At 37.5% G+C, this 25,346-nt stretch overlaps 1 protein-coding gene across 12 annotated transcripts in view; it reads right to left on the bottom strand.

Annotated features, from left to right (window-relative positions):
- The window catches only part of PTPRK (protein tyrosine phosphatase receptor type K), a 418,597-nt gene that overhangs the window by 67,614 nt on the left and 325,637 nt on the right, over positions 1 to 25,346 (bottom strand). For all 12 annotated transcript variants that reach the window (XM_068677477.1, XM_068677480.1, XM_068677479.1 and 9 more), the window contains exons 9-13: positions 22,115 to 22,224; positions 20,302 to 20,503; positions 17,230 to 17,335; positions 9,622 to 9,895; positions 6,637 to 6,673 (exon numbers count right to left, since the gene is read on the bottom strand). In XM_068677477.1, the coding sequence (XP_068533578.1) occupies positions 6,637 to 6,673; positions 9,622 to 9,895; positions 17,230 to 17,335; positions 20,302 to 20,503; positions 22,115 to 22,224 (729 nt within the window). The remainder of the gene's footprint in view (positions 1 to 6,636; positions 6,674 to 9,621; positions 9,896 to 17,229; positions 17,336 to 20,301; positions 20,504 to 22,114; positions 22,225 to 25,346) is intronic.

Below are 25,346 nucleotides of genomic sequence, written 5' to 3'. Positions count from 1 at the left end.
TCTAAATGTTCTTGTAAGAAAAGTAAATTTCTACATTTATGTCTCCATATTCTTTAACTATGAATGCAAAACGTTCAATGTCCACGATCTGATTCAAGAAGTAATATACTCATTAGAGCTGAAAAGACCTAAGAAAACAGGCACCTAGTATTAAAGTATAAAGCATACATAAAGCATATATATTACATGCTAAGGTACTCCTCCTCTTAGAGCAGCAAATACATCATTTCATTCTCTAACATTTAAATATTAACTAGAACCCTCTACCTAAAGTTGTACTTTTGAAATGCTTACTACTTGGTTCCTTTAAGTTTCCTAAGACTTCGATTTGCTCATAGCATCTGCATAAACTAATTTGTTAATCACCTATAACAAAAGAAATACTGCAACATTTTAAAATCAAGGAAAGCTAACATTTATTACATCTTTGGATTCAAACTTTCCTCATGCTGATTGTTGTTTTTTTTTAATATACTGCAATTTTTTATCACTAGTGTTTCCATTTACAAAATTATTGTTTTTTGTTTTAAAAAAAATCAACCAACAACTATTAAAATCCAATCAAATTTAATGCAGCAAATTTAATATATACAAGAAAATACATGCAAATTTAATATTTGCATGCAATAGACTTATTCACTATGGAATGTCTTTAAACATAAAGCGCTCTAGGAAAGCTATTAGATTTATTCATTATATTTATTAGATTTTTTTTTTAGTGCCTTTTTTTTTTCTTCCCGCACCAAAAGCAGTAAACTCCTCTTTCAAAAATAGTAATAAACCTCTATTCTTGAAGACTTAGAAAGGGGCTGGAAAGTAGAAACTAATTCTGTTCATAATTACTCTGAGTTAAAAGAAATGGTTCAGCTTTAGCTGATGGACAAACTTAAGAAGTTGATTATAACAGGAATAAGTTGCAAATATTTTTAAAGCTTTTCAGCTAGGAACAGGAAGAGTAAAAGACTGCAGAACTTTGTTATTTTTTTCTCCAACTACATGCAAGGTAATTTTTAGACACTTCTTATACTGCTTTCCTCATATGTATCTTACAAGAAGATTTCCATAAGCTCAGGCCATGCTACAAGCACACACACAAAAAGGTAATTCAGATATATATATATTTTTTTTCTGTTACCCTTGCAAGGAACCCTTATTTCTTAAGAGATCTCAAGCAACAAGCAAAAACAAGCAGTTCTCTTCCGTATTTTCAGTTCTTTCTCAATATAGTTCTTCATATATTTTCAGTTCTTTCTTATTAAAAAAGAATGGGAAACACATTCTCTGAAAATTGTTGTCCCATTCCTATCCACCTGGTAGTTTAACTTAATAAATTTGGTTGTTATATTAAATTCCTTTTTACTCAAATAAAAATTTGTTAAATTGAATGCCATGATTTTGCTACTATCTGCACATATGCGGATATACCCATATTATAGGTTTTGTGTCTGGAAATCTGGAGGCGTCTTTCTGTTAACAGCTCTTTTATAACCACCATCAAATATTCCATGAAAGGATCATACAATTTTTTTATTTACAATCAAAGGTATCACTTATCAGAAATGGCAGATGTAGTTGCTCTCAGAGTTACTGCAATTTCACATACAAAAAGGAAAATAAGCCATGCTAAATTCTGTTTCCATCTTTGGAAAGCAGAGCAAGTTAGTAAAAATGTCCTCTGTGAGACAAAATACATTATGGAAAATACCACCGAAGTTTAAACATATTTAGAGCTTTTTGGTATGAATGAGCGAAAGGAAAGATATGACATAGGCAATATCTTCATTCTTCTCTATACTTAGATTGTCACATAAGTCTCCAGCACCTATTATGATGGTACAGCTAAAAGTCAATTTAGGAGCATTGATCCAAACATAAAAACAGTACTGAAGGGAGCTTCATTTCATATATGTTTAGCTTCTGATATCTTCCCTCATTTGTGCATTAACTGCTAAGACATATATGAGCATCCTGCTACAGGAGGTGATTTGACTTTCACAAATTTCCCTGAGAGCAGAAACATCATCAGGAACAATTTCAAGGAAATAATTATGGTCTAGACAGATTTATGACTTCTAAAGACCTAATCCAAAACACATTAATGTCAGTGAAAGGACTCCCATTGACATCAAAGGCCTTTGGATCAATCCCCAACTGCTATGGGAATGAATTCAGAGCAATAATGATGGTGGACTAAATGCACACTTGCAGTTGAAATGTTACCACCCAGACCTTTTTATTTCTCAAATCAGATTAAAAAGTAATTTTCTGCTATTTCACAATTACTTCCAGATGCGCATCATCTCAAATGGCATTTTCATCCATCTGTATGAACCAAACATGCACAGAGATGGAGAGCTCCTATGTTGCCTGAACTAGTAATACAAATGAAAACCACAAGGGAAAACAATTTTGGAGGTGAAAAAGTTCATGGTTGAAATGCAGAGTGAGAAACTTTGGACTGCATTCATCACTTCTAAATACTTTGGGATAGAGTTGCCAGTCCCACTAGTACTTTATTTACTGCCACAGTGGATTTCTTCTAATTAAATTTTCGATATTTTTCTCTAGTCTTCTAAATAAAACAAAGCGATACACGTAAATCAGTGTTAGCCTCAAACTTGGCAGCCTAAAAACTGTCAGAAATGTCAACTTCATATATTCTCTGCTTAATAACGGTTCTGCTGTCCCTTCTGTCCTCTTAAATGTCTATTTACATGCTAAATAATTTGAAGCATCACTCTTCTCTGACCATGTTAATTTCATTCTGTTAGCAGTTGATACAGTTTTAGATTGTAAAATGCCAATGTAATGTGCTTGTGGAAACCCATTCAAATTTTAACACATTCAAAGTCAACTCTAAGATATGACTGATCAGTCATCAACATGTGTTACTCTGAAGTGCCTGTCACGGAAATGGTGCCTCTTGAATTCACTCCTCTAGCAGTACCTTGGTTAGGCAGGTTCAGTTATCATGTATTCATTATGATATGAACATACTATGCACTGGTTGAACTCTGCCTTAAAAAAATTAGTTTTAGGAAGTTTGAGAATTTTCTTTAAGAAATTATATGCAACACCTTTTTGCTGAGCAATACACGTTCTGCAGCATCACTTCATCTTTCAGTTCCTAATGAATATCTGACCTCAGTCTTCCTTCTTTTTCTTCCTTCTTCAGTTACTATGTGAGAAACTAGATTATTAGTGACTGCTACCTAGATTTGAAAAATAACGAGGTAGAGAACAATTAAGTTTTTTATAAAAAGAAAAAAATAATAATAATAAAAAAAATTGATGGTGATCACTGGTTACTAAGAGGAACTGAATGGGAACTGAATTTGGCTTGACAGAGGAAGGCAATACAGCTTAAAAGTATCCAAGGAATTTAAACAGTTCAATTGCTGGACAATAATGAAAATGGTGCTTTAGATATGTTCTACCCACCATCTGCACAACAGGGAGTTGATTTTAACATGGTTTCCTTAAGAATCAAAGCTTATGTGAACAGATTGTATACGTGGGCAACTTTCATACCCTCTCACCACATCTAATAACTTGGGACTCTCTTGGCCAATTCAGTCCAATCTGGAGAAGGGCAAAAGTCACAAAGTCATTAAATTCTTACAAGCTTTGTGAAAATAGGTGTCCAGATAAAGGGGGAATCCCATTATTACGTTAAATCAGGGCCATCAAAGAATCACTCGGGTATTCATTCTTCAGCTGCAAGTACACATGAACTGCTCAGGGGATGACTTTTTAATCTGTTGCTGTTCCAATATTTTCTTCAAAAAAATTAATTCAGTGTATTTTAATACTCCAGACACTAGTAAAACTCTCAGCTTACTCTAAAAACATCTTTTCAAGACATGCCAAAAGCAGCAACATATTTAGTCGTGATTTGGCACCACCTTTTAGATGAGTTCACACTTGAGTACATTTTGTTATCAGAAATGTAAGAGAACATTGCACCTGGAATATACAGATTGAAAAAGTATGAGAGCTTTAATTTGGATTTTCTGACTTTCATTAGCTTGATACCAAGAAATAAACTATTGAATCAATTCTCAAAGGCAGAAGGCAGCACCTGGGAATGATATGTGCAAAACCTTCAATGCATTAAAATATGTATGAATTATCTTAACAGAAGAATGCCCAAACAAACAAACAAAACCAAAAAAATCAGGTGAATAACACAACTTAGAAAGTCAAATTATCAAGATTATAATTTAGGGGGTATGAACTTTTCCAGCACGAAACCATGACATTACTAACATATTTTTTCCATTTTTACATCTTATCAATGTGAAACAGAAGCTGTAAAATGCAGATTCCTTAGGAGACATAACAGAAAAATTAGTTCAAACCAGGCCCTTGAACAAGGTAAAAATGACAGAGATTCATTACTTGCCAGACTTTGCTAGTAACACTGAACTTCACTACCAGGGAGATTTGTCTTTCCTCTGTATGCACCTTTAATTTCCCGCACCCTCCAAACCAGCTCTTAACAATTTTTAGTGTCTTTCAGATACATTTAAGGCAAAATTCAGTTTGACTGGCCAGCTCTAGGCTGCTTCAGGTCACAGGAGATTGCACAGGACTATGAACAAAGGAGATACACAGGACTATGTGTATCTTCTTTTACTGAAGATATACAAGGCAAGATGAGACAGTTCTCTTTTCCCTATATTTATTTCAGTGGGTTAAAAAACAACCAACCAACCAATCAAACAAACAAAACAACAAAACAAACATTTCTGATGGATACACTAAACATGCAACTTTTCCTTGGTCAATGATTCAAAGCATACCTACATACAACTGAAGTATCAGTGTAAACAGATGAATATATTCATGAAACAGTATGTTAAGTACACTTTTCTTCAAGCACAGCAAATAACGTCATTATTTTTGTGATGAACGCACGGAGAAAATTTCCTTATCAGCTTCTTAAAATGATTCAGAATACCAGCATAAGTTAGTTGACAGATATGAATGCACGTGACTTTGAAGTGATGATGTCTAACCAAATACATTCTTTAAGAGCACAAGAAAGCATTTTCATATAATGTTGCCTCCCTCCACATCTCACTTTTTATCAATAAAAGTCAAGTCAGAGTAAAACATATTACTTTTTAGTTCCACATTCAAAGAGTATGGTACTGATATATTGGACAATGCCTCAGGAACTGGAACAACCTCAGGAACATGTGTCTTTAGCCACCGCAGTGAAGCCAAGATTTATAGCACTGCGGTAAGAAACTTACTACTCATTTTCCGTTTCCTTCAGACAAAAGTAATTTGTGTACACATGACTGCTGTGGGAGAGGAAGGCATACAAGCAACCCTCATCAGGCTTCTTGCTCCCATGAACATTGCTTAGAGACCAGTGGCCTGAACATGGTTAAGTAATTTTCTCATAAGCTAGGTGAATTCCTACCTCATTTTGTTATTACTATCCAGAAACCTTATGATAAAAGAACCACTGCTCTCCTCTTCCCCCTTTCATATTTCTGCAAAATCTAGGCTATTTCAGAGAGAGAGTCTTTTCAAGACTCTCCCTTGACTCAAATCCCAGCAATACATGCTTGAAGTACATAAATATTTGTTCATGCAAATATACTTAAACATTTAATCATGTCAGGGAAACATAAGAAAGATAATGCTGATGTACTTTTCATTGGAGACTTAGCTCACAGTTTGAATTTCCTGTTCTTACTAGCTTCCCCCACTTGATGAAAGTATTAACAAATCTTGAGAAGTACATTTTACTTTCCAGTTTCTCAAGAAAACATTTTGTTGCTACCACCTCACTAGAGGCATCAGCTTTTAATTGGAACAAGTTTTAAATTGAAAGAAGCGATTGAAAAGATGGTGCTGATGTGCCACAGCAGTACTTTAAATGCCTGCCTGCTCATATCTAAAGTTGTTTTTTATGCTGAATATCAATATGCAATTAGAAAGAGACAATGTTAGCAGTGCTGGGCCTCTGCAGAGCATTGCTTCAGCATTTGTTAGGTCCTTTCTTGTTCATGCTGCTGGAGTCTTTCAAACAACTCATGTTGACACAATCAAGCAACCACAATGAACGGCTATAAATACAGTCAAAGCAAGAGATAACAATAAGCTGAACAACTAAGTCCTCATTTGAAGATGAAACCGTATTTTTGAGTGAGCAGTATGTGATTAACCTGCTGTATGTGGGGTCAATATGATTTATTCTCACAGCTATGCAGTCAGCCTTGGCTTTGGGCTTCACTTGCTATAAAAGACACAAGCTTTCCTCAAATCACTCCTCCCTTATGCCTATATAACACACTGTGCTGTTACTTACGAAAATTAACTACTACGTCCTTCATTTAAATGAAGGAAAAGATCTCCATCACTTAGAAATAATTGTTTGAGAAGAGGAGAGAGGAAAAAGAAAAGCTGTCCTGATTTTGTCTGATTTTTGTCTGAGTATTGCTAGAACAGTATTTGCCTGGCCCTATACCAAAGAAAAAAAAACGCAGTAGCCCATTACATTTTAAGACAACCAAGTTGTTCAAAATACAGGAATGGTGCTGGCTTTGGTTCAATCATTTAACAAAACCATCACATTTCATTAAAAAGCTACTTTGCTTGGGGGGATGAACCTCTTACCTTTTGTAGCTATTCGAACACACTGAGTTTTGGTTTCCTGTTGAGAAGGGAAAATTAAAGAAAATAGTCAGAGCAGGTTCCTTTTTCTTGCCCTCCCCACTCCATAAATTAGCCCTAGATCTGTGAGCAGCTCAGGGACATTGAACCAGGTGGCTCAGGGCTTTGGGCTTAGCAGGGGAGAAGGCTGAGTCATTTTGCCTTTACAGAAGCAGCAAGCCGGATGATACCTGCCTAGGCACTGATCTGTGCTATCCATGAAAATAATGGGGAGAAAAGGTGCAGGACAGCCCGGATGTAGCAAAATTACAGATAAGTTAAATCAAATGGAAATTATGCCATAAAAATCCAGAGTATGCAGTGGAAGAAAAGTGGGGAATTGGTGGTCATATTTATTTCAGGGCACAGAAACTGTGAGCCATGTAGCAAAAAAGAGAAGGTACATTTGTTCAGCACTGTGCACAAACTGAATTGTTTTGTTGCATCCGGACAGTCTCAGAGTCACACGGAGCACACTGGCAACCCTCTCCTTCATGCTTCTGAGGATGGAATGAGCACAGAAGGAGCCCAGCTATCCCTTCACATAAAACATACTTGATCTACAACCTACATAGTCTGCCCAGGAAAGACAGTGATTTGACAGGGATGTGCTTTCCAAAGACCTTGCATATGCAAAGACAATTTTTATGTATTCTGATTTTTTTGTTTGTTTGTTTGTTTTTGTTTTTTTTTTTTTTCCCCTTCAGCAATTCGGTTCGGTCAGCAATTGAAACAAGTGAACAGAAAAATGACTTAGTTATGCACACTCTGTACAACTTGAACAAACGAGGGTCAGTCATAAATGTATTTTCTGACCTTTTTGTAAAACGCAGTTATTTTAAAGGCAAACACTGAAATGGCATAAGGGTGCATGAGAGGATGCAGCTGCTACTATATTAGATCATTCTAAACAATACTATTGTGTAACTAGAGAATATAATAATGAAGCTTCATTCTATGAAATATACTCCATCTAGTCCTGCTACCCACTGCACTGCCATCCCAATGAATCCCTGCAGCTCTCTCTCCTATTGATGATCCCTGAGCAACTTTTGCAAACACAATACTTAAAGAATGAGTGAAGTAGTGAGTTGAGGGTTACCATAAGTGCTCCATAAAGACAGTTTTGCAATGTAAACGAACATGCATGAAGTTTATCCATATAATCTTACCTAATCTTATCCATATAATCTTACCTAACCGGCACACTTATTAGATTTACTAGTCCACTTTTGTTCAAAATGTCTATGAATATCACAGTGTAACTCTCATCCCAACCCTACAGTTTATTTCAGAGCATACTTTACTTCCCCTTGACTATTTTGGTGATCCGTGTGGTTTACAGTAAAGCACCTGTTTAAATATTTTGTAGCTCAGAGATTATCTTTCAACCACTAGATCTATGTCCTGGCAGAATGTGGTGCAACCCCAGCTCCCAAAACCTCCCTCAAATCCCTGTAGGAACAGAAATACGATCCAAAGTTTTAAATCATACCAGAGAAAACCACTTTAGTATCAAACTCTTTCACAAACTGAATTTACTTCATTTACTTATCTGTCAAAATGTAAAAGCCAAAATAAAGATCTATTTATGTATTTATTTATTTATTTTAACTTCTTCCTTGCATTTATTTCTTGGGGAATTAAATGAATTTCCTTACAATTTAGTCTGCTGGAAGCCAACAACAGGAAAGGGAATTACATATAGAAAGTATGGGAAATATGGATGAGTAACTAGCAGTTGCTTTTCATTTTTTGCATTGTTTACTTCACATGGGTCTACAGATAAAATCTAGAGAGATGGAATGGTCTCTTCCATCATAAAAAGCCTCCAGTTTTCAAACAGCTCTAGTAAATAAATTCATTAGTTCCTGCTTTTTCCTCATTTTGACTTGATGTACATGCAGTTTTCATAACCATAAGTGGGTGAGATTTTCTTCAAAAGACTCCAAGGCAAAGCCCTTTGTTAGCTGTGGTTTGCTTAGCCACAGCAGAGACCCCAAGGGAGACATGGCTTCTGCTCTTTTCCAATGATCCTGGTGAGCATCAGCTGCTATCAATCTCGCTGTCTATCAGGCAGCTCTTCTCTGGCTTCCCTGACATTTCACATGGAGAGCCTTATAGTCACATTACAGTAATTTCCTTCTGTTTCCTAAACTATATATTGAAAAAATATATATTTTTTTAATTATCTGAAGCTTCTGTACCTAGCACCTTTTTCACCTTCACCGACTTTCATTTGCTAGAGAGAAACCATTCGAGAACAACAGCACGGGGCTCGCAGAGCCATGGCGTTATTCCCACCTGGAGTCCACTGCGGTGTTTAACTTCCTGCAGCTTTTTTCCCTTTCTTATGCATGCAGAGCCAGCCACAATACTCAGCAACAGAGTTAAAAACAGAACACCAGGGAGGTAATGAAGGTGAGCGACAGCCAAACTTTGAATACTGCACAGCTGTAGAGCAATCCTGAAGCTGACCTTTCCATAAAGGCTCTTGGAAACACACTGTGGGCCTGGAGTTAGTCTTGCTCTAGCAAATTTTTTATTTTTTATTTGATGTTCAGCATGAGACTCTCCAAAAGTTTATAACATTTCATTTGCCCACTGAGCTGCCTACTTTCTGTTTATCCTGCAGTAACAAGTGTGCAATTCCTGAGATCTGGGGAAAGAGCGCTGGATGCTATTTACCAAGGAGGCAGAGTCGCAGCAGTGAGATTACTACATTCAGACGATTACTAAGAGAGGTATTAAACACTCATCTAGTAACAGTTACTATGATACAAGGGTGGTGTGAAATGCAAATGGCAGGCTGCCATGCTGTCACGGTACAGAAGCCAATGCAAGGATTACAATGGTGCTACTGCCAACACCCCCAACTTTGGCAGCCCTCCTTGTCACCACAGGCATGCCTTTGGCTCCTTCCAGCAGAAAGGTCTGGCTGGCACTCACCTTCTCAACGCTGCTCATGGCCTGGAAATAGATGTTGTAGCCTTTCCGAGGAGCCAGAGGGGGGTTCCAGAAGCCCTGGTAGGTCCTGTTGTCACCCACGGTGAAAGGGGCTGGCTCCGGCAGGTTCCCAGGGGGCAGCTCGGCAGCAAAGTAGTATGGGGATCCTCCACTGAGAGCTGTCTGGTAGGTGACGGGGATTTGGTAGCACTCCATAGCACCCGTTTCTCGCTTCGTGCGGTGTGGGTGCAGCTCCTCAACAACGATCTGGTAGGCACTGGCAAAACAGAGGAAAAAACGCTTATCTTTAAAGGGACCTGCTATGGCCAAATCTCTAGTCTCATAAAAGTATTAATCTGACTGCTTTGTGTGAAGTCTGAAAAAAAAAACGACACAAACAACAGACAGTGAAGGCATGGATGCAGAGAAGGCACGAATGTTTCATATATATATATATATATATATTCACAAATGTAGCAAAGCTATGTAATTTAGTCATTGAAAAGAAACAGCATTTTTTTTTTTTTTCAGGAATAGCAACAATCCAAGTATATACATATTATCTCCTAACAATGATTTTGCTTTTGGAACAGCAACAGCAACAAAATAACCGGGAATGAATCTGACTTTAAACTACAATAGATTAAACTCTTTGTCTGATAATCGGAAACATCTGAAGTTAGCGTTTTCCTTTGAAATAATACTACAGAAAGCTCAGCTTCAAGGCCCAACATAATGACTGCCTCCAGGCTGTGCTTGAAGCACCAATTTGCAGTTGTCATATCATTAGAGACAGAATGTGCTGACAGGCTTCTCCACCTCTTGACCTTGCTGTGGCTTCTATCTTGGCTCAGAGCTATGCAGATCTAAAGTACAAGTGACATGCTGTAATACAAGCACAGATGGACAGAAATCTGTCCATTCCACCAAAATAGACTGCCTCATTCCTCTACAGTTGTCAATGATAAAATGTTACAAATTGCTGAAACAGATGGCATTCGGCCTATTAAATTGCCATCCCAACCCCCCAACACCTATCTTGAAATGGTCTGTGGCTTGGTCACTTCTCAGAATCACCTTCTCTAAATAGACCAGGTAATTATCATTCTTCTTTCTCCTTCAGGGGAACTACATAACTGCAGTATGCTACAAACTCATTACCAGTTCTCCCTGTAGAAGTACAGAACTTAGCTACTGAGAACAGGAGACAATTCTTGCATTTATAAGATAAGAATGAAAAAAAAAAAAAAACAAACAAACAGCTTTTTGGTTTCTAAAAACTGTATGTGCATTTATATATGTATGTATACACACATGCATTAGATATATATATTCACATACACACATTTCCTCATCTACTTGCAGATACATGAATGGATAGATGTAGGGCCTTATAAAAACAATCACCTTGTTACCAAGATTAGTAGGAAAATATGCCTACGCATGTAGACAAGACCTGAAGCAATTCAATTAAGTGGGCAGAATTTTCTGCTTTGGTTTTGTTTTAAAGCTTTCCAAACATAAAAAGTAAAATCAAGCAGAGTTCTGGAAACATCACTGCATTGCTGCAGGGACTCCAAAAGGAAAGACAAAGACAATCCTCCTTTTTTTTTCAGAACTTATGGGGCAACATTAAATTATTTTGTCAATTTTCTCTGCTACTACTGCCCAGAAAACCTAATAACTGTAGTGGCAGAGATGAAGTGTGATACTGGGGAATGGAAGAAATGAGAGAAGAAAAAATAAGAAACTAGTTTCACTTCTTTCTCAAGCTGAAACAAGTTACCATTCCCTTTTTCTAGCACCTAAAAAATTAAGGAGGAAAGTTTCTACTCTTTCAGAGTGTCCAAGAGGAATATACAAAGTCACCTCATTCTGAAACTCCAGGAGAAATGAAGAATGTAAATGAAAAAATAATGAGTTATATTTCCAGGGATCTCTTGTTTCTCATAAACTGTCTGTGAACTGAGTTTGGCTATAAATCTTCTTCTGTGGTAACCTCTGTGTATTAACCATGCCCAGTTAATACAGCCTGCAACAACAAATCACTTCCACATGACCCCTGCATAACCAAAATCTTTCTTTGTGCTTCCAAATTAATGTAATAGCAAAAAAAAAGAAACAAAAACAAACAAACAAACAAAAAAACAACAAACAAACAAAAAAAACTTGACAGCATGTAAATTAGTAAAAACCATTTTTGATTATCTTGTCCCAAGGGAAGAAATTTCTGCTGGTGTTTATTTCCTCTTGAGCCTGGCCCTGTAGCCAGGCTGGGTTAAAATCACAGCTCCTCAACTGGGCACCCAACTGAGTGTACTGGGAACACATACACTGCCTCTCTGCTCTGTGCATTCGGCAGTCCTGCTCTTGGGAGCTGCCAAAGGACTGGGACCGACACAAATTCTGCTGTCTGAAGTGCCAGGAGAGCAGGAAACTTGTCATCACAGTATCCTGCCAACTCAGGAGCACAAAGCCAGCAGAGAAAGCAGAAGGACGGGGCAACGTTTGCATGTGACATCAGCAACCGTCCCCTGGAATATCCTGGTTGCCATTCAGCTCAGAAGTTGACATCTACCACAGTTTCTAAATTAAACCCACTTCCCTTCCATTGTATAGAATAAGGGAATAAGTGAGCTCTCTCTCTCTCTCTTTTTTTTTTTTTTCCTCCTAAGTTATGTATCTTTTTTTCAAGACAAGTCTCTTTGGAGACTGAAACAAACCAAAAATAAAAGATGAAGAGTATGAGAAGAATTAAATATTAGGTAAGTCCCTTTTAATAGCTTTCTTTAAAAATACTGCAGTGATGTTTGAATCTGATATAAAGTGCATGGTGAAATTTTAAACATAAGATCACAATAAAATATGAATGTTCTAAAACTTTTTCTATTTTATATAAAATATGTTCTAATTTAAACAAAATATGCATCAAAAACACTCCTTTTATGATCCATATACCTGAAAAACATGGAGAATAAGAAATTAATATACATGGTGTAGCCATCTGCAGCTATACAATTGGTTTTAGTTATTATTTTTTTATTTTTAGGTAAAGAATAGTAAATGACAGAAAGTCGTCAAAATCTTCAGTAAGGATCTTTTTTTCTTTTTTTTTTTTTTTGGAAAGGGGATCTGGCAGTATTTTTCATGCAACATAGTAGGCTAACAAGACACGCAGGAATACAATCGTTTTCCTCTGGGCCCTTTGTGCTGCCATCTGTTTAAATCCATTTACTAGCACTTTCAGTGGTTCCAAAGCAACACTCTGTGTATGGTATGTTACTCTACATACTCATAACAGTGTTAGGAAAGGTCACTCCACTGGAAGATGTGAAGAAGAAGCCCAAGCTAAATATGCAGCATTCATTTGGGGTATGCACTGGCTGCAAAGGTGGTCAGGTATCACAGTTAAGTGAAAGTTTATGCACTATGCTTATCCTTGGATTCTTTGATGTGTATTACTATATCTTTACTGAAGAAAACCTGCACAACACTTCCCTATTGATCAAGCTGACACAGAACAGTCTAAGCAGCCCCTGCCAACAGATCTTCCTTTTCATTACTCCCTAAAAACTCAGGCTCAAATAGATACTGCCATGGTGAACATGCTCATACTTCAGCCTTATTCTGACTAGGTGTTAGTATCAACTGGAGATTTCCTTCTACTCACCTCATGGAGGCAGTGTCCTCTCTTTAGATGGGCACCACCAGACTGCCTGACAGCCCAAGTTACAGCCTGAGCCCTGGGAAGTCCGACCAACAGCTATGTTTTAGCTGCCCCCTGTTGCAGTCCCATTAATTAGCCTTGCTGCAAAATGTAAACAACTTGATTCTGCATATAGAGGTATAAGAAACCCTATCAAATAAAATAAATCTCATCATTAAAAAGTTGTCCATGCTGATTTTGATCTTTGTAATCCTTATTTGAAGTAGGATTTGAAAGCAGGACGTACAAAAGATTGTTTTGATGGTGCTCGGTCAGGATTCTTTAGAAAAACTGCAGTAGCAAATGTCTTCAAATGAATCGCCAAAGCACCATTGATGCTACTGACTGGGATCTAATCCACTAGACCGATGGCAAAACAGTACACGCTTCACAGAGTGCATGAGCCCCCAGCCCTGTCTCCCTTTGCACTTCTAGTTTGTAATTTGGTTTAAAACTTCAGGAGGTCATAAAGCAACCTAGAGATTACACGATAACACTTGACAGGGAAGATATGATTAGAGTCATGTTTACAACTATGATGACTATGCCATGTAGTGTCTTAAAGAAATGATTGACAGCTACCCATAGATTTCACTTGGGTTAAGGAACATCTCTTTCCTGGGGGCTGTGCTGATAGAGAGGCAGAGGTACAACAAAACCTGATCATAGCATAATTCTGTTTGTAAAAATAAGAAAACAATATCAAACCATAAGTGTGTTCTTTCTTTTTTTTTTTTTTTTCCTTCTTTCTTTCTTTTTATTCATTCATGTATTTATTATTTTTTAACTAGGACCTACTGCTATTAAACAAACTGATTACTTGACAGTCTACAGCTCCAGGGATTAGAAGGCTGAGTGCAAACAAACCCTTTAAAAAAAAAAAAAAAAATTGGCTGTATTTTTCAGTCTGTGTATAAAGAGCAGCATTAGAGTGGAGTCCCTGCTCTACTCAATCACAGCTGCAGGCACGGCAATGCATTTTTTTTTCCCACCTACCTAGTAATGCTCATTATGACAGCAAGACAGGCTTGTAGTAGAAAAGCAACTGCAGTGTGGATGGAATGAAGCTTCACTAAAACTGGTCATAAAGTTTAGTGAAATGCATTGAATCAGCCCTGAATTTGTATGCTACATTTATCTCCCCTATTACAAAGCTGCCGAAAAATAACTGATTGCAACATTCAGGAAAGGAACAATGTCTTGTGCATTCCCCTGGAGAACGCTCCTTATTCAGAGTAAAAACAAAACAAGTGTTTTATTCCTAAGAATAAAGCCCAGCTTTCTGGTTATGGTGAAGGAATTATTTCCCGTGTATCCTGATATTATAAATTTAATGCAATCTCTTAGGTACTAGAAATCAATTCAAGTGGAGAGAGAAGACAAGAGACAGGAGATTCACAGAATGGTTTGGGTTGGAAGGGACCTTAAAGACCATCCAGTTCCAACCCCTCTGCCATGGTCAGGGAAACCTCCCACCAGACCAGGTTGCCCAAGGCATCATCCAGCCTGGCCTTGAACACCTCCAGGGATCAGGCATCCACAGCTTCTCTGGGCAGCCTGTGCCAGGGCTTCACCACCCTCTGAGTGAAGAACTTCGTCTTTACCTTTGATCAAAATCTACCCTTCTTCAGTTCAAAACTATTCTGTCTTGTCCTTCCATTGTCTGCCTGAACAAAAAGGTGCTCTCTATCTTTTTTATAAGCCCTCTTTAAGTACTGAAAAGCTGCAATGAGGTCTCCCCTGAGCCTTCTCTTCTCCAGGCTGAACAGCCCCAGCTCTCTCAGCCTTTCTTCGTAGAAACGCTCTAGCCCTCTGATCATCTTTGTGGCCTTCTGGACCCACTCTAACAGGTCCATATCTTTCTTGTGCTGGGGGTCCTAGAGGTGAACACAGTGCTCCAAGTGGGGCAGAGCAGAGGGGGTCAATCCCCCCTCTTGACCTGCTGGCCATTTCATCAGAAAGATGCACACTTTTCTGATAACATACTCAAACAATAGTTATTTATACTCTATCAAATAATCCTTCACAAACTATTGATTAACTTTAATATATTAATCCTTTCTGTCGCCCTAGCTGGCCAGAATGAGAAGTTCATGCCGTAGGACTGAGGATGCTGTAAGGAAAATTGAGAAAATAAATGTGAGGTGTTGTGGTGCAGGTTTCCTCAGAAGAGACTTACTCGCTTGCAAGTATGGTACAGAGAAACTAGAGCACCCAGAGTACATGTAATCCTCTAGTCACGTCCCATCCAGTTCATGAAAGAAACATGGGATTCAAGATTAACCTCCCTGAGGATAAGTAATGGTACTGAACCTGGGAGCCCACTGCAGAGTGCACAAACATGCTGCACGGCAGTTGGTGTAGAGAAGATGGCATCACCACCATCAGCAGATCCCAGCTTTTTTGGCAGGCGTGCTCTGAGTGAGATTACATGGTGGCCCCTCTGGGAACCAGGTGCAAGACTGAAAGGATATGCTTCTGATTAGAGAGAGATAGCATGTTTTACAAAGATGGACAGCTTTACATACAGCCAGCAGCAGGACACCTGGAAGGTTTTAAAAGCATGTACAGAGGCGCATAGCAAGTTTAAGCACTTGAGTAACTTGGAAGCATTTTCAGATCACAGGTCTGGATTCCACTGTATTAATTCAACATAAACCCTGACTTAGGAATCTGAGTTCTGTACTAAATATAGTCCTGCACATGTTATCATTCTTCTCCCAGCAAAAAAAAATAAATAAAATCCTAGGTTTGTAACAGGGCAATTTTCAAAACTCATGATGTATGGGGGTTACAATTCTATTTACAAATATAACACTGATATTTCCTATAGAGGGGATGATCTTCTACCACACAACATAAATAAATAACCAGATCTTATCAATCATAAGGCTGACTGTATGATAAGCTTATAGTTATGTGACTCATCCCACAACATCCAAGTAAAACAAACATTCCTTGTAATAGGAACAGTCCTAAGATTAATTTTCCTCTACTTTTAGTGCCCAGGCACTGGACATCAGCTGAGCCACGGTAATTGACACTGTAACACAGAATGAAATGTATTGGCCCATATTTCTCCAAAATGTCACATGGGTCACAGAGCATGAAAAGGTTCTGTTGCTCAGTAGCTAATTAACCCCCAATTAGTCAGTTCTGTCCCTGAATCTTCCTCATGCAACCATATCAGTAAAACACAAACAGAATCAAATATCACAAAGATTTTGCACTAACAAGTAGAAGTAAAGAGCAGGATGTGGACTAATCTTTGCAAATAGAATTAAATTATCTCTCAAGAGAGAGCGGAAAGGGAAAGACCCCTCAAAGTTAACATAAATGAAAGATTTTAATATGATTATGGGACACGCCAAATGAAATTTGATAGCTTGCTACATGATTTCTAGAGAGAGAAGCAGTCTGAGAGAAAAAAAAAGGTCAAATAGTTTGTATTCACCACTATTATTCTCCCATTTCCTCTGAGCTTCCAATTTTCCAGTCATACATATCTGCTATAGAACAGATGATTTGAAGCACTGGAGAGGAAGTGTTATTTTCAAATCCACTTTCTGACAAACACCTTTCAACCTCATATTTCACAGACATTGAAAGAAAGTAAAATGAAATGATAATGGATAGGAGGTGGTCCTAAGGACCCTAAATCAAACAGGAAAGACAGCTGGATGATTCAGTTCATGAATATCTTTTTGGGAAAAAAACACAACAATCACTTATTAATTATAGGTCTATTGGCAAGATCAGTCTAGCTAAAAAACAAAACAAAACAAAACAAAAAAACATCAAATGAATATCATTGTAATGAAATGTACAGCTTTTTTAACTACAAGACAGGATATAATCAACTAGAGAATCTCTTTCTTTTTTTTTTTTTTTTTTTTTCTTTTTACCTGATAGGAGCACCTTTGGCCTGTGCTGGTCTCAAGAGTACAGTTATTGTAGTAGCAGTTTCATTGAGAGATGCATCGACTCCTTCATAGTCTGGTAAAGTGGGAGCTGATTAATGTTGAGTGGAAGGAAAAAAAAAAAAAAAGAGAAACAAGTCAGTAAAAACATTTTGAATTTTCATGAGATTGTGGCTGTTCACAATATAGTACAAAGCCATGATCTTCATCAGCTACATGAGTCTTTTTTAATGATTTGGGTTAAGTATAATCTTTTATTACAGAATAAATGGGACTTCACCAACAATTGATAACTCTATCCTTACCTGCTCCCCTTCAAGTCATCATACCTATTTTATATTAAATATATTATATAAATATATATTAAATTCTATATTAAACATGTTTATTCAAGGAGGACAGAAAGAGAGGGAGGACCTGACTGCCAAGAGACCCTAAGACTACAAAATCCCATTTTGTTCTCTGTCTTTCTAACTTTCAAAGAAGTATATTCACCACTTCTACCACCTCTCTTTTTCCTCCTCCCACAGTTTAGGAATGTTTCACATTTCCTCTTAAATGACATGGAAGACCAAGCTGATACCAACTATACTGCAAGACAATCAGTCTTAGGCAGATATGCATCTGTGGACACTGGATGGGTGAGTCTATTCCCACGTCCATTTCTTCTTCCATTTCTAACACTCAATAGCCAGTCTGTTCATGAATCAGTTTCTGAGCCACTGTGAATTTCACTCTAGTGTATACAGAAAAAAAAAACATGAACAAAATCAAAGTAGAAACTAGAAACAGTTCAGCATCTGATTCATTAATGGGCTGGCTGTTCAGCTTTCATGGAAGCAATATTTGTTGCGCCTTGGGTGGCTGTTGTAGCTGTTCACTTCAGCTGTGAAACTTTTGTCTGCTACCACAAACCTGTCACAACCCTGACTGTAACAGTGTTGTTCACATCTGCTCTAGTGCAAGGAAAGAAACAGGATTTTTGGTGATTCAGAAAATAATAGATTTACATTAAATACTATTCTTTAATGATCTTGAAAACTATCTGCATGTTTGTTTTTGTCTTTTTTTTTTATATAAAAAAAAGTGGATGCATCTTTATAACATTGTTAATGATACGTGTTTCAAAATGATTTGTCACAAAAAAGATGTTCTCTAGCAGAATGCCAATCATTTAAGTCATAATAATTTTAAGATAATATATTAATAGATAGAAGAGCAATTAAAGATTAAAAGCCATGCTTCATTAGTCTCAGATCCCAGATGCACAACAAAATTGCTCTTATTCAGAAAATATTATTGTTTTATAGAAATAATGTTCACTGAATGCTCATTTATAAATTACTATTTACAGCATGCTCACTACGATCATGAAATCACTTGTAAGTGTGGTTGAAAGGAATCATTTTTCCCCTCATTAAAGCTAGCATTTCCCGAAACATATGCATTACTTCACAAAAATTTTCAGTTATTCTGAGTGAAACCAGACAACAGTTCAAAATAAAGCAAGACCAAAAAACCTAGAACAACAACAAAAACAGGCTGAGATTCAGATACAAATGGTATCGTATTCATCCTTTTAGCTTTCTTAGTATTAACCAATGTTTTACTAGCTAACTCAGACCCATATTGTGTTCTGGACAGAGTTCCTAAAATTTCTCAATGGAAAGAGAGGATAAATCTAAAGAATCCTGAATACATTATAATCCTAAATAATCCAGACATTTTGAGATGCTTATTTCTCAAAATAGTAAAATGGCTGGGACACAGGCATGCTAGCAAGATATTACATTGTTACCCCCCACCCTCCCACACACCCCCTTCAGACAAGTATGTAGTCACTACATGCCCATTATCCCTGAAAGTTTAGGATCTGCAATCTGTTATAAAGAAACACAAAGAATCTGAGTAAAATATCAGACTGCAAAACAACCTACTAGCTAGATGAACAAAACATGTCATTTGTTTTTGTTTGTTTGTTTGCTTTTTTGTTTTTGGAAGGGGCTGGGGAATGAGGAAAGCTAGTATTTATGTTCTGGGATGGAATTCAACAAATTGTTTCAGTTAACTAAAAATACAGCATTTTAAGTTGCTACAGATTTCAAGGAGGTCTGCCTTGAATTTTTTCACATTTTGATTCATGTGCATGCTTTTGGAAACTGGGTGAGGAAACTAGGTGAGTAGTTTCCCGTAGAAATGGTAGATGCACTTCAATACATTATTAATCTCCCTTACAGGAGGATTTAAGTTTCATTATGGCAGATAATAAGGGAAATAGTCTGCTTTGTACTGTTTACATTCCTAAATGACTAGCTTCTTTGCTATCTGCCAAGCTCTGAAGTCATCATACCATAAAATCAACAGTCTCTCTAGATATAGCATTGACTCATTTTCTGCTGTCAACTGCATAAGCTAACTTATGTTTTGAGAATTATATTAAAATTTAAGGGTATAAAAATATTAAAGCATTCCACTTGACATTACTTTTCTTTCTAAAGTTTTCAGTCTGTTATTAAGATGAATAGTGTCAATCAGCACACTGCAGTAAGTGAATAATAAAGATATGAGGAAGTAGAACTATACAAAGCTGGCAGAAGAAATTCACACTTTCTGCTATCTCCCCAGTTCTGTTACAGCCATGTGTTGCTAAGTGGTGTCACCTTGAGTAAGTCAATTTTCTGCATCTGACTTTACTAATCTGCAAAACAAACATAGTACTTAGTAACTAATGGAGTGCTGTAAGGCTTCATTAACTAAAGTTTGTAAAGCAGTTCAGATTCTTTACATAAAAGTAAAATATTACACAAAATCAAATATTTGATAACTACAGGTGTGCAATTTCCCTGAACTTGTGCTACTGTTTGGAAAATACACTCAAAAGCATTTTCAGTAACGTTAAGGTTAATTTCAGAATATGATAGGAATGTTTTGTTGGTTTTTGTTTTCTTTTACATTTCCTGATTATCCAAGTCTCAAAAAACCACAACCAACAACTTGGAAAACCAGTAAACACTTCCCTCTTACTCCCCTCTTCCCCATTTTTTTTTTTTTTTTTACCTGAAATGTTTGTTGTTACATTGATTGTAGTTGCTGGTCCAAAGCCCTTAACAGTACTAGCACGTATAAAGAACTGATAAGTAGTCCCAGGATGCAAGTGTGAAAAGATGTGGTGCGTACTGTTCCACAGCTTTGACACAGTTTGTGGAGGTCCTGCAACTGGAACTGCAGGATCAAATGACCGTATACTACTGTAGCTGACCTGTGGAAAAGATTATTTATAAAATTTTGTTACAGTTTTCAGCATAAAGGGATTAAGTCAACTAGACAGAGAGGAAACAAAAGTCATACGTTCATCTAGTTATTTTGGGGATATCATGAGTACTTGATATTTTAAAGTCTGCTTCAGCTGAAAAGGCATAAATACATCCTTCATCTCTCTTTCTTTATGATTATAGCTCATGTATGGAAAATTTCAGTGTTACATTTATATGTAAGTTAGGACATTCCCACCACCTTTGCTATCTACACCAGAACCCCTTATTTTTCACTTTCCATAATACATTACCTGTCCTCTTCTAATAATAATATTTAAACACTTTCCAAACCGGGCTATAATAGCTTAAACCAGCAATGATATCTTAATGTATTAGTTTTGGCTGGGATGGAGTAAATTTTCTTCATAGCAACTCATATAGTGCTATGGTTTGGATTTGTGACCAAAACAGCGTTGATAACACACCCATGTTTTAGTTGCTACTGAGCAGTGCTCACACAGCATTGAGGCCCTCTCTGCTTCTCCCACAGTCCCCCAAGTGCAGGGCTGGGAGTAGACAAGAGGTGAGGAGGGGACACAGACAGGACATCTAACCCCAACTGACCAAAGGGATATTTTCTACCAGACGACATCATGCTCAGTGATAAAAAGTGGGGAAAAGAAGGGGGGGGGAGGGCATTCAGAGTGATGGTATTTGTCTTCCCAAGAAACTGTCCCATGTGATTAGCCTTGCTACCCTAGGAATGTCTGAACAATTTCCTGCTGATGGAAAATAGTGAATGAATTCATTGTTTTTCTTTGCTTGTGTGTGCAGTTTTACTTCACCTACTAAATTGCCTTTATCTCAACCCATGAGTTTTCTCACTTTTACCTTTCTTATTCTCTCTTCCATCCCACTTGGGTAGAGTGAGCAAGTAGCTGGGTGGAGATTGGCTGCCCATAGGGGTTAATCCACAACAATTACTCAAGGGGTTTTGTTTGGCTAGTAGGTTTACCTTGCTCCTGTAAATCATTACTATACAAAATTATAACCTCTGTTCCTTTAAGAAAGGATTGATGGAGAGGATGGTGATCATTCCTCAGATCAGTTCATTTTTAGAAATCTTCCTGCCAATTTTCTGTGGAGGCCACCAGAAGGCTTACGCATTAAATACACTCAAAATATACATGCAGGTTTCTCTGAAGGGAGGTACCTAAAGATGTCACCAAAAAAAAAAAAAAAAAAGGTGGCTCCAAATATAAAAGCCTTCTTACCGTTCATGTAACCTTCTCTTCCAACAAATAAGATTTCACAGGCCATGGTTGCCCTGGCTTTGGAAGGATGTAATAATGATACAAGATTTTTCAAATTTGCACCTCCCATGTGGACTGTAGTATTGTTACACTCACTTGCCAAAGTCATTTGACAGGGCCAGCCAGCTAACAATGTATATATACATCATGACATGAATTCTGAACATCTACTCCCTTATTCTCTAAATAAGGTGATATATGAATGAATAGCCTGCCTATAGAGCATAAACATCCACCATCAGCCACCACTTCTGACGCACTTTCCTAGCCCTCTCCTATGCCTGTAAGTTGTTTAATGATTACCTCATACTGAGTAATGATGCCATTTGGATCCACAGGTTCCTTCCAGTTGAGGAAGATCTTATCTTCAAAAGGAGTTCCTTTCACTGACTTGGCAGGTATAGGGCCTGGGACTACAAACAAAATAAAACGTTTAAAAATAGGGAGTTCAAGAGACAGGCAAATTAAAGAGATGGTGAACATCCTATTAAAAACAAAAGGGAGCACAGGTCTATTTTTATTAGCATTCATTCACATGCAAAAGACAGTGGTAGAGAGTACAAAAAAAGCACTTCAAAGTCTATTTTGTCACAGTGCAAAGAGAGCATGAAGTTGAAATGTTATCCCCACGTACGGTTTTCAGAACTTAATGCAAAGTCAAACTCTCTTGTAGTATAGCCAGGGGAGGCAGTTCAGGCTAGATTATGACTTTAGGTGTTCAGGGAACTCTGTAATACGCATATCTTAGGACAAGGACTACATGGTTTTAAAATCCTTTTAAAAAGAAAAAATCAAAGGCAAGGAAAAACCTATGATATACAGCATCTTGCAAATGACTGAAACGCTTACAAAATAGTTTTCAGTCACCCTTTCTTATGAATTGTTGTCTTAAAAGAGGGCTGGGCACGGTAAAACACAGCAGCTCAGCTGCCCCTTCTTTCAACTGCTACAGAGTTCCTGCTGCTGAAGGATAAAAACTGCTTACTTCAAATCTTTCAAATAAAAGACATTTTCAAAGCTTTGAACTGAACTGCACTAAGATGACCCTACTTTCTTATTTTAAATGGAACCAATATCCTCGGTGTAATAAAAAGTCTGAAGTGTCATCTCTGGCCTCTTTGCCTGAGTGATTCTCACAGTGCCTGGTAATCCCATCAATGCCAGGTGGGAGTGCTTAGTTATCTCCCGCTTCAGCTTACAAGGTATTTTTGCCTATACATACAGCTCCTTTTTAACCACAGCAGCTCACCTGGATTTGAAGGTGTACGTGCTGATGGAAGAGCATGAGGATAAGAGAGTACCTGAAGAAACCCTAAAAAACAAAGAAACACCCTCCCCACCAAAAAGTCAAAGTTGCCCAAATTTTCAGTCTTTCATGTTAAAATGTTACTTCTATTGAAACATATTGACATAGATTTCTCTCCCCTTCTTAATTAGCCTATCTTTTTCAGGGCAACATTCAGTGAGCCTCAGACATGACATTTCCTGGGTATTAATTTTCAAAGCCTACCAAAGTTTTGCAGAGAGTAAAAATAAATTAAAAATCACTGGATCAAAGAAAGTACAAGGCACTATGCTAGCAGCACCAAGGAGTGTGTGGTGTGTCCCAATAATAGGATTTATTTCAGTCGACATTGACGTTATAAATGATGATCTGACCCTTGGTACAAGCAACATCATTTGGTACATTAATAATAAATTAATGGAGTCAAAGAAGCCAGCAGTAAACAGATGAGAGCTTCACTGAAACTGTTCACCCATCTGTCAAGCAAAGGCTTAGGAGAAGTTAACTAAAATCATACACTGCTGTTTTGCTTCAGTGTACCGACACAGACTGGGGAGTGGATAAAGGCTGATATGCCATGACAGCCCCTTCGCGCTGTTTGTGGCATTCACAGATTTGCTGTAGGCACCGCTTTGTTTTTCACAGGAATGCTCTACTGTTTTTCTTCTCTACATCTGAAATGAGGTATGAATACTCTGATGCACACATTTTCCCTGGAAGATGTGCACGTGTCTGCATGCACATATCTGTGTTTGAGAAAGACCATACAGATGCACTAGGGCATACACACAAAATATTAAAATTGACATTAAAGCATATTAAAACATATGAGTTAAAAAGAAAACAGACACAATTGCTCAAAACCCTGCAAAATACCTTCTGTGTGGTGCTTTTAAAGAATATGCTTTGTATTCAGATGAAACTGGGTGCAGGGTTCCAAGTTTCAGGCTTGATTAAAGCCTCCTACATTTCTGTTTTAACAGCCAAGTGGGAGAAACCTCTGGGCTCATCACATCGCATGACTGTGTTTTCTTCTCCTGCACTATAAAATTCTTTGCTTGTGGCAGCAGCAATGTTAAACTGACTGGAACTACATGATCCCACTTAGTTTCATGCTTCTCTTCCCACTGGCATGAGAAGGGCACGAGACTAGAAGCTAGGACAGTGATGAGCAGCTTGCTGGGAATCCCAGCAAAAATAAGGTCAGGAAATAAAGGAAAGCAAGTGTCTAGAAAAAGTCAACAGTTATCTCCACATACCTCACCCAACCCATAAATTCACCCAAAATGAAGCTTGTGATCAACTTAAATTATTTGAAAGCTCAACTGGACTGAAAGCAGAGAAACAAATATAAATTCCAATGCCTACAAAAAAAGGAATAGGAAGTTAATTTTATTTTGAAGGACACAATTTGGTGGGTCTGAAGTTTTTTCTTCCCTTCCATTTTTCAGTTCAACCACTGTAAAAATGTATTATTTGCACAGCTTTAACAAAGGGGAAAAGAGTAGTGAGTAAGGGGAGAAGCAGAAGCAAAATAATTTGTTTTTATCTGTGAGCAAATGCACAGATTCATCCATCAGGTTAGTTGAAATAATGCCTAAACTTCCATGTTTGTGTTTTCATGTGTTTGTATTCAGGCCAAAACTAGTTACAAACAGATTTATTATTATTATTATTATTGTTATTGTTATTGTTATTGTTATTATTGTTATTAAAAGGTTAAAAAAATAAATAGAAAAAACAAACCACACCATCACAAACAAAAGTCCAAGAGCAATGTAACCTGTTAGTAACACTGTATTGAAGACCCAAACTGCACGCTTCCATTTGGGCAGCTGTTGCTGCCTATGTCCTCCAACTCCCAGCACGACCGTAAATCCTTGGCTCCCATTCTCCTTTCTAAGTGAGCTCTTGCTCTTCTTCTTGTACACACAGATAGCTTATACTAAATCAAATCACCCATGACTACTACAAGTGTATATTAAAGTGAAGTACATTACTTTCCTATCAGTGGCTGGATACCTGAATAATTCAAAAAGTGTAAGCAGCAGTTATAGGAGTTGTACTCTGACCTACTGGCCTCTGCACCCTCTCTTTAAAAAGATTCTGATCCTATTGATTTTCTTTCCATCTGCTGACCTTGTGAAGTGTGACCCCACCATCGTTCTGTGACAACAGTAAACTCTCTTTTTTATATGCATTACTCTATGTAAAATTTCCAACCAGTCCAGATTTACACCTAGTTGAAGA

Source organism: Anas acuta, chromosome 3, assembly GCF_963932015.1.
Source record: "Anas acuta chromosome 3, bAnaAcu1.1, whole genome shotgun sequence".
In the NCBI taxonomy this organism is placed as follows: Eukaryota; Metazoa; Chordata; class Aves; order Anseriformes; family Anatidae; genus Anas; species Anas acuta.
This window is presented reverse-complemented; position numbering and strand designations above follow the sequence as displayed.